Below are 9,785 nucleotides of genomic sequence, written 5' to 3' on the forward strand. Positions count from 1 at the left end.
GCCAACAGGGGGCCTATAGAACTCCCCAGGAGAGTAACTGCTCCCTTCCTATTCCTGACGTCCACCCATACTGACTCAAAAGAGGATCCTGCTATATTACCCACCCTTTTCTGTAGCAGTAATAGTATCCATGACCAGTAATGCCACCCCTCCTCCACATCCCCCACCCTTTTTAAGGAACTGAAATCCCGGAATATTGAGAATCCATTCCTGCCCTGGTGCCAGCCATGTCTCTGTAATGACCACTACATCATAATCCCATGTATGTATCCAAGCGGTCAGGTCATCACCTTTGTTCCTGATGCTTCTTGCATTCTTACACACACTTTAGCCCTTCTACCTTACTACCTTTACACCCTTTATTCTGCTTCTCTTTCCTCAAAGCCTCTCTATATGTTAGAGCTGGCTTTACTCCATGCACTTCTTTCACTGCTCTATCGCTCCGGGTCCCATCCCCCTTGCAAATTAGTTTAAACACTCCCGAACCATTCTAGCAATCAGCAAGCTTATCAATCGCGCATTGTGTAATCTGTTCCAAATGGTTTACATAATTGACAAAGATCCTTGGTCCCACTAGCGACATTTTGGCAAACTTGTCTAGTGACCGGCTTTCAGTCTGAGAAACGAGCTTCAACCCTCAAACTTTGCTCCCACCGCCGAGCCAATTTTATATCCTGTCAGCCATCCCTCCCTTTGTCGTACACCAGCTTTCATCTGGGACCTTGTTAAATCTGTGTATATTACATCTACCAACCTGACTGGATCAGTCCTCAAATTAGTGAGACCGATCTCCTTTGGTTCCACATGATCCTCCAGAGCGGTCTACTATCTGAACATTTATCCATAGCCCTTTTCAACTCTACGTAGGATACACCCACTACCCGTGCTTGTTCTGTCCTCCCTGTCAAATTATCCGACAACTCTCCCTAGGTCTCACGCAATCTAGTACCTCCCTTCCCCCACTATCTTCCACACTCCATATCTTCCCCTCGCCCTCCCTGTCTAACCGCTCCATTGCTTCTCCGTCCCTCCCGATGTCCCTTCCATCCATCTTCCAGTGGGATAAACAATCTGAGAACTTGACAGTCAACATACATTATCTCTGCCCATGAGCAGAAATCAGTCAGGCAGATTTCGCTATGCCCCCCACCATTTTACAGAGTAGCCCACCAGCTGGAAACGTTAAATGCGTTATAGAATTCCCTATTCATTCAGTCTACTTCCCTGTTCTCATGAACCGCCCTGGTTCCTCACTCACAATATAGAAACTGCTTCACTCGTGACCACAAGTGACTGCTGAGCGTTGTTCCTCACTCAAAATGTTGAAACCGCTTCACCCGTGACCGCAAGAACGTGCTGAGCGTTGTGAAAAGAGCTGAGCCTATCTCGGAAACCAGCGTCCCTTCCATGAACCCCGTCCACAGTTCCTGGTGCCTCGATGAAGCAGCCAGCAGCATCACAGAACCACCTCCAGCCACGCCGGCCATTCTGTCTTCTGCACCTTACTATCGGAGGGAAGATGCGAAGGCATGTCTCTGTGGGCTCAAGGACAGCTTCTACCCCAGAGTTATCAGACTATTGATCCGTCCTCTACCATGCAAAGTGTACTCTTGACCTCGCAATCTGCTTCCCCTTCGCCGTTGCAGCTTATTCTCTGCCTGCACTGCACATTCTCTGTAACTGTGACCCGTCATTCTGCATTCTGTGATTGATTTACGTTGCTCCACAACATGAAGTGATCGGTATCTCTGGATGTAACTGGCACCTCTCCTGTCTGTGATGTGTGGGAATGACCCGGATGACAGTTCAGATGAGTGGTTTGGTACGTTTGCAGATGATACGGTGGTGTTGTGGAACGTGTTGAGGACCTGAAGTGAATCTGTATAACCGTATAACCATATAACAATTACAGCGCGGAAACAAGCCATCTCTGCCCTTCTAGTCCGCGCCGAACGCTTACTCTCACCTATTGTCACCGACCTGTACTCAGCCCATAACGCTCCATTCATTTCCTGTCCATATAGCTATCCAATTTTCCTTTAAATGACAATACCGAACCTGTCTCTACTACTTCATTACACACGAGCTGGCACCTGGGAGGCAAGCTACCATTCGCGTTTCTTTCCATTGTCCACAGAGTCGCCTGTCTGAACCCCCTACCCTTCTGAGCCATAGGGCCAGCCCCTATGCCAGACGCGCGGCCATAGTTGCATCCCATAGGTATGCCGTTACCAACCACTCCCCCTCCCAACAGTGCTCAAACAGGGGTACTTATTGTTAAGAGGGACAGCCACTGGGGTTCTCTCTAGTGTCTGACTCCTGCTCTTCCCTCTCCTGACTGTTGCCCACTTATCTGGTTCCCAAGCCCTGGTGTGACTACTTCCCTATAGCTCCTCTCTATCACCTCCTCACTTTCCATGACCATTAGAATGTCATCAGGCTGCATCTCCAGTTCCTTAACCAGGTCCCTAAGCAGCCAAAGCCCGACTACTCTGTCTCAGATCACTCCTTTGATAACCGCTCCTTTGATGACCGCTCCGCTAGGACAGTGTCTCCCTTCTATGCCGGAACCTTCCCTGCTGTCCAACTCACAACTGGTGCTCCGGTTATAGCCACTGACAGGCCACGTACAATGGACTAACACTCTCAGAGCTCCCTTTGGAAATAACCGTCGCCGATAGACAACGTTCATTCTCTACCGGCCTCTCCTCCTTCTATTTCTCCTTCTCTCTCTCATTCTCTATCAGACGGTCTGAACTCCACCTACTCAGTGCTGAAACTACCGAAAGACGAACTTCACATCGATGATTATGAAGATCCTCCCATTGCCTCGGAACCCGCCGAAGTGTCAGTGGCTGCACAGACAGGTCAGAGTTCACAATAATGACATCACTCTGAAGGGGTCCCGTGCTTTACCCAAAAGTTTTCAAGTTCTAATGCATCTGCTTCAAACACTTCCTCTGGCAGCTCGTCCCACAGACTGACCACTGTCTGGGTAAAAAAAAAATGTTCTCACTCTTCTCCCCAGTTGCATCACCTACTGCTATCACCTTATACCTGAGCGCTTTGGTCCTCGGTTATCCAAGCCTAGAGAAAAATGACTCTGTGCGTTCACTTTGTCTATGCCCCATGCGGCTTTATACAAATCTGTAAGGTCACCTCTGCGCACCCAGGCATATAGTCTCAAACTGCCTGACTGATTTCCATAGCGCAATCACTCGAGTCCCTGAATGTTCGTAAATCTCCTCTGCACTGTCTCCAGCTCAGTGGCATTTTATCCAGAGGACGACGACGGACCGGAACACTCTACTCCAAGTGTGTCTTCTTTATCGCCGTCAACCTATGTCTCCACTTTCAGAGACCCATGTACCTGTATCCTTGAGTCCCTCTGTTCTACAACACTCCCTAGGGTCCCTGTCTACCTATGACTCCACTTTCCAGGAACTGGGGACCTGTACCCCTGGGTCCCTCGGTTCAACAATGTTCTCCACGGTCTCTGTCTACCTGTGACTTCAGTTTCAGTGAACCTTGTACTTGTAGCCCTCCGTTCTTTAACATTTCCCGTTGACCGTGTAAGTCCTACCCTGCTGTTTGTCCTGAAATGCAAGAGCTCAACATAAAATGTATGTGCTCCTGCTCGGCCAACTTCTCCGGCTAATCGAGAAGGGATAAATGCCTCCACTGCTTGAAACACCGCGTACTGTTTAATCTGCAATAAATGGTCGATATAGTTGACAAAGATCAATAGTCCCACAACCAACCACCCGTGAAAACCGCTAGTGACGGGCTTCCAGTCTGAGAAACGGACTGCAACCCTAAACCTTGTTTCCTATCGCCGAGCCAATTGTATACTGGATCAGCCATCAACATAGAGAACCTACAGCACAAAACAGACCCTTCAGCCTACAATGCTGTGCCGATCATGTCTTTACTTTAGATGGGCAGAGGATCTTCGGATGCATGGTCATAGCTCGCTGAACATGCCTGCACAGTTTTGTGGGAAAGTTAAGAAGGCCCATGACATTTTAGGCCAAACTTTGAGTACTGTGTGCAGTTCTGGTCGCCTCACTTTAGGAAGGATGTGGAAGCATCGGAAAGGGTACAGAGGACACTTACCAGGATGCTGCCTAGTTTAGGGAGTGTGCATTACGATCAGAGATTAAGGGAGCTAGGGCTTTACTCTCCGGAAGCAAGGAAGATGTGAGGATAAATGATAGAGGATACAAGATATTGACAAGAATAGATAGAGTGGACAGCCAGCGCCTCTTCCCCAGGGAACCACTGCACAATATAAGAGGACATGGCTTTTAGGTAAGGGGTGGGAAGTTCAAGGGGGATATTAGAGGAAGGTTTTTTACTCAGAGAGTGGCTGTTGCGTGGAATGCACTGCCTGAGTCAGAGGCAGATACACTAGTGAAATTTAAGAGACTACTAGACAGATATATGGAGGAATTTAATGTGTCGGGTTACATGGGAGGCAGTGTTTAAGGGTCGGCACAGCATTGTGGACCGAAGGGCCTGTACTGCGCTGTATTGTTCTACATTCTGTCTTCTTGCCTTGTTAGTCGGGGCATTTAGTACAAATATCAGGGAGTTACGTTGCAACTTTATAAAAAATCACTGGTTAGGCTGAATCAGGCATATTGTATACAGTTCTGGTCACCCTATTATCGGAAGGATGTCAGGGCGTTGGGGAGGCTCCGGAGGGGATTAACAGGACTCTGTCGGGATTCAATGGTATGTGTTACAACGAGAGGTGGGACACCTGGGTCGCTTCCCTGTAGCGGAGGGTGGGAGGGAGGGATTTCCAGTGGGGGTCACGGCTGAATTCACACACACGCTGAATGGGCTCTCTACAGGTGCGCAGAAACAGGAGCCGAAACAGAACATTGGAAATAGACGGGACCGTAAGATCTGCCTACTCTGCCTAGTTACGATCGCCCTCGTCGCGATAATGGCCGGGCTCTCGATCTATGGTGAGTGGAACGGGATCCGGGTGGAGTCCGGCCGTAAACTAACAGTGTGTAATGAAACGTGATCACCAACATGCCCCTCACCCTGTCGGCGAAACGCCCCTCACAGTGACAGCAACACGTTCCCAACCGTGACACAGACGTTACCTTCAACATAGCATAGAGAAGACCGTTACCATTATTATGACAGTACCTCACACCGTGCACGAGGGTACACTCACCGTGACACTGACACAGCCTTCACCGTGGGAGCTACACACCCTTCTCCGTGACATCGACAATGCCCTCTCCGTGATACTAACACACCCATCACTGCGACATTGACACTCCCAACACCGTGACGCTGACACTCTCCACATCGTGACACCGATACTCCCCTCACTGTGTCACCGACGTATACAAACAGGAAGATCACTGTGAAACCCACACACTCCTCACTGTGAAACCCACACACTCCTCACTGTGACACAGGCACACCCACTATTACATAGACACGCAACTCAGTGCGACACCGACACTCCACACACCGTGACATCGACACTCCTCAGACCTCGTCACAGACAGACTTCTCACTGTGACACAGACACTCCTCTCATCTGACACCGACACACCTCACACCGTGTCACTGACATACCACTTGCTATCACTCTCAGTATCACAGACTCGTCAGTCTCTGATCACTTCCGACCGAAACTACCGGAGACTTTGGGAACAACATCAGGAGATAAACAGGACCAAGTGCCAATATCAACAGCAAGTCTACAAGTTGAACTCAACCCTTAAATCCAGGACATCCGAGAACACAAGCCTGGATCTCTCACAGAGAAACTGTCTGAAGAAACTTTCCGCCCTCAACAACAACCTCACTATCCTCGAAAACAACATTGCTACCCTCGACTCGGATCTTTCGGAGCTGAATCGAACGCAGAGCGATCTCCGTCATCAGTTCAATCAGCTCGAAATGACGTACAGAAACATCACCGAAAACAAAGATCAGATTTGCCAATACCTTACCAGAAGAAGAGGTGAGGCGACAGCCCCCGTTTCAACTGCTCCATATAATATGGGGTGAGAGACGGAGAGGGAGGAGGTGGAGAGTTTACTCCATCACTTACCCCGATAGTCTGTGATGGGACTGTGCGGAAGGAGATTAACTCTGTGCCTGACCCCGGGTGTGTGTGATCGGACGGTGTGGAGGGAGATTCACTCTGTGTCTGACCCCGGGAGCGTGTGATCGTACGGTGTGGAGGGAGATTGACTCTGTGTCTGACACCGGTAGTGTGTGATGGGACTGTGTGGAAGGAGCGACATCTAGTGTCTGACCCCGGGAGTGTGTTATCAGATGGTGTGGAAGGAGATTTCCTCAGTGTCAGACCGCGGAAAGTGTGATGGTTCGGTATGGAAGGAGCGACATCTAGTGTCTGACCCCGGGAGTGTGTTATCAGACGGTGTGGAAGGAGATTTCCTCAGTGTCTGACCGCGGAAAGTGTGATGGGTCGGTATGGAAGGAGCGACATCTAGTGTCTGACCCCGGGAGTGTGTGTTAGGACGGTGTGGAGGAAGCTTCAACACAAAATACTCTGCAGATGCTGGGGTCAAATGAACACGCACAACACTCTTGAGGAACTCAGCAGGTCGAGCAGAAAACGTTGGATTGCCTAGAACCTTCGTCAGGACTGAAGGGTGGGGGGGGGGGGACTTGTTCACGGGACCTACACAGAACGTGGGGGAGGGTGGGAAGGAGAAGGCTTGTAAGTGCCAGGTGAAAACCAGTAAGTGGAAAGATCAAGGGGCGGGGTAGGGGAAGCAGCGAGGGGATAGGCAGGAAAGGTGAAGAAGGAGTGTAAGGGAAAAACACTATGGGAAGTAGAAGCAATTGGAACCATGAGGGAAGTGATAGGCATCTGGAGGAGGAGGCAGAGTGAAACTGGGATGGTGGAAAGGAGGGGGAGAGAATTACCGGAAGTTGGAGAATTCGAGGGAGTTCCGTTCTGTGTCCGACCCTGGAAAGTGTGAAGGGAGGGTGAGGAAACAGCGACACCAACCGTCTGATCCCCGGAGTGCGTGTGCGTCCGGACGGGTACTGTATAACATCACTCTGCGTCTAACACTGACTGTGTGAACAGAGTCAGACAGAAGAGGTGGGCTTCTCTCTCTGACTGCTAGAATGAGAGATGTGACTGTGTGGTGTGAGCTTCGTTCTGAGTCTGATACCAGAAGCCTGTGATGGTTCGGTGTGGAGAAAACTTCACATCCATCCCGGGAATGTGTGATGGGATGGTGTGGAAGGAGATACACTCTGTGTCTGACCCCGGGAGTGTGTGATGGGATGGTATGGAGGGAGTTTAACTTTTTATGATCCCTGTTGATGCAACGGGATTTCTGGAGGGAGATTCACGGTGTCTTGTTCTTGCGTTGCAGAGACAACGTGTCCCTATAACTGGATCAAAAAAAAGGACCGGTGTTATTTCATATCCGAGATCTTAAAATCTTATGATGGAGCGATGGGACATTGTTCAGAACACGATTCGAGGCTCCTCGAAATAGATTCAGACGAGGAAAAGGTATGTCTTACCGTGAGACGAGATATTAATAATCAATAACTCCCGGGGTGAGACACACAGTGAAACTCCCTCCACAATGTCCCACCACACACTCCTGATTTGAGACAGTGTGAAGCTCTTTCCACAACGTCTCATCACAAACTCCTGGGGTAAGACACAGAGTGAATCTCCCTCCACCTGTACCATTACACACTCCCAGGGTTTGGCACCGTGAAAACCCCTCAATACCGTCCCATCTCACACTCCCGGGTTCAGACACAGAGTGAAGCTCCCTCCACACCGTCCCATCTCACACTCCCGGGTTCAGACACAGAGTGAAGCTCCCTCCACACCGTCCCATAACACATCGCCCGGGATTAGACACAGAGTGAAGATCCCTCCAGCCGTCCCATCACACACTCACGGGGTCAGACACAGAGTCAAGCTCACTCCACACTCCGGAGCTCAGACACTGTTTGATTCCCTCTCTGTACCGCACCTTCACATGGATATGCATTTAGAGAGTCTGGTTCTAAACATTAACTGAAGGGATTTAATTTCACAGAAGTTTGTTTCCAGTGTTGTCTATCGATACGTATCATACTGGATTGGAAAATGCGCCGACAGGTGAGGTTTGGACTATTGCAGCTCTGTGGTGTGGGAGTGGGTCAGTGGGATTAGTTTGGAGACTGAAACGAGGTCGTGGGGAGAGAGTCGGGCAGTGGGATTAGTTTGAGTTCTGACACAGATCTGTGGGGAGAGAGTGAGTCAGTGATATCAGTTTGGAGAAAGACTCAGGGTTGTGGGGAGAGTGAGACAGTGGGATTAGTTTGTTGACTGACTCAGGGTTGTCGGGAGAGGGTGATGCTATGGGTTTAATTTGGGAGCTGATTCGGGATTGTAGGGGAGAGCGGTGTAATGGGATTCGTACGGCGATGGACCCGGGGCTGTCGGGTTTGCGCGGTGTCATAGGATAAGTTTAGAGGCTGACAAGGGGATGCGGGGAGAGGGCAGATTCGTGGGATTAGTTTGGCGACGGTCTCCGGTTGTCTGCTGGATCTGTTTGTCTCTGTTAAAATTGTCTAAACCTCTTTGATAGGAATGTGGCCTCTGATCTTCTGTACGAGTTGAACTATGGATCGCCCACCTGCCGTAAGTGCGAATCGCAAGAATGGAGTTACATTTCCAGTTACAGTTGCAAACGTAGTTTCAGATTCATCTGCGAGAAGTCGGCACCTTTTTACCCGGATGTTCCTGAAGAGATCTGAGTTCTCTGTCAACACCCTGTGGGGCCGACTTCAATCAAATGACTTCACCCCACTTCTCCGCATTCAATCTACCTCACCCTCATCCCCCAGCCTTTCATCCACACCCACCCTCTCTTCCCCTCCTTCCTACCCCAGTCTCCTCCTCTACTCGCATCCCCATTCTCCCCTACTCTCCCTCTCCCCACCTAGACCACTCTTCTCCCCTCCCTGCTAAGAACTACCCCAATCCCTCCATTTACTCCTCCTTCCTACTCACTCCTCTTCTCACTCTGCCCTTCTAACCAAATTCCGCTTCTCCACATCTCTCTCACTCTCTCCCTCTCTCTCTTACAGCATTCCCTGCCTCTCCTCACCGTTTTCTCCACCCACTCTCACCTCAATTCTGTGCATACGTGCTTTCGATACCCCAACCCAGGGGGAAAAGACTGTGCACATTCACCCTATCTGTGCCTCCCCTGGCTTTACACCTACGCTCCAAAGAACAAAGTCCCATCCTACTTGCCTTCCCTCTACAACTCAGACCCCCGAGACCCGGAAACATCCTCGTAAATTTCCCTCTGCACACCTTCCATCTCAGTGGCGTCTTTCCTACAGGAGTGCGAGCAGAACTGAACACCGCCCTCCAAGCGGGGCCTCACCGACCTTTCCTGCAACTACAACGTGACTTCAGTGCAGTGCGAAGATGTAAAATTAACGCAAATAGGGGAAGTTAATAAATATTGCAAAAAATGGTTAATACCGAGGGAGTGTTTAAGTGTTTAGGGAGTGTTCAAACTGACGGCGGAGTGGAAGCAACTGCTTGTAAATTGTTGAGTTTACAGGCGCCTGTACCCCCTCCCCGATGGTACCGATGAGCACAGGGCATTTCCCGGCGGGAGGGGGTCCTCGCTGATGGATGTGGATTTCCCTACAAATTCCTTCTTGAACATGTCCTCGATGGAGGGGAGGTTTGTGCCCGTGATGGGGTTGGCTGAGCCTAGAACCCTCGGCAGCCTCTGGCG

The 9,785-nt window shown here is 50.2% G+C and overlaps 1 protein-coding gene across 1 annotated transcript; it reads left to right on the forward strand.

Moving 5' to 3' along the window:
- Positions 1 to 4,922: 4,922 nt before the first annotated feature.
- LOC140720061 (C-type lectin domain family 7 member A-like) lies at positions 4,923 to 8,851 on the forward strand. Its single transcript, XM_073034961.1, has 4 exons — positions 4,923 to 4,976; positions 7,395 to 7,537; positions 8,082 to 8,143; positions 8,616 to 8,851. Exons 1-4 carry the CDS (start codon positions 4,955 to 4,957, stop codon positions 8,782 to 8,784), a joined length of 396 nt encoding a protein of 131 aa, XP_072891062.1. The 5' UTR covers positions 4,923 to 4,954; the 3' UTR covers positions 8,785 to 8,851.
- Positions 8,852 to 9,785: the final 934 nt, after the last annotated feature.

Source organism: Hemitrygon akajei, unplaced genomic scaffold (genome assembly GCF_048418815.1).
Source record: "Hemitrygon akajei unplaced genomic scaffold, sHemAka1.3 Scf000035, whole genome shotgun sequence".
NCBI classification, from domain to species: Eukaryota; Metazoa; Chordata; class Chondrichthyes; order Myliobatiformes; family Dasyatidae; genus Hemitrygon; species Hemitrygon akajei.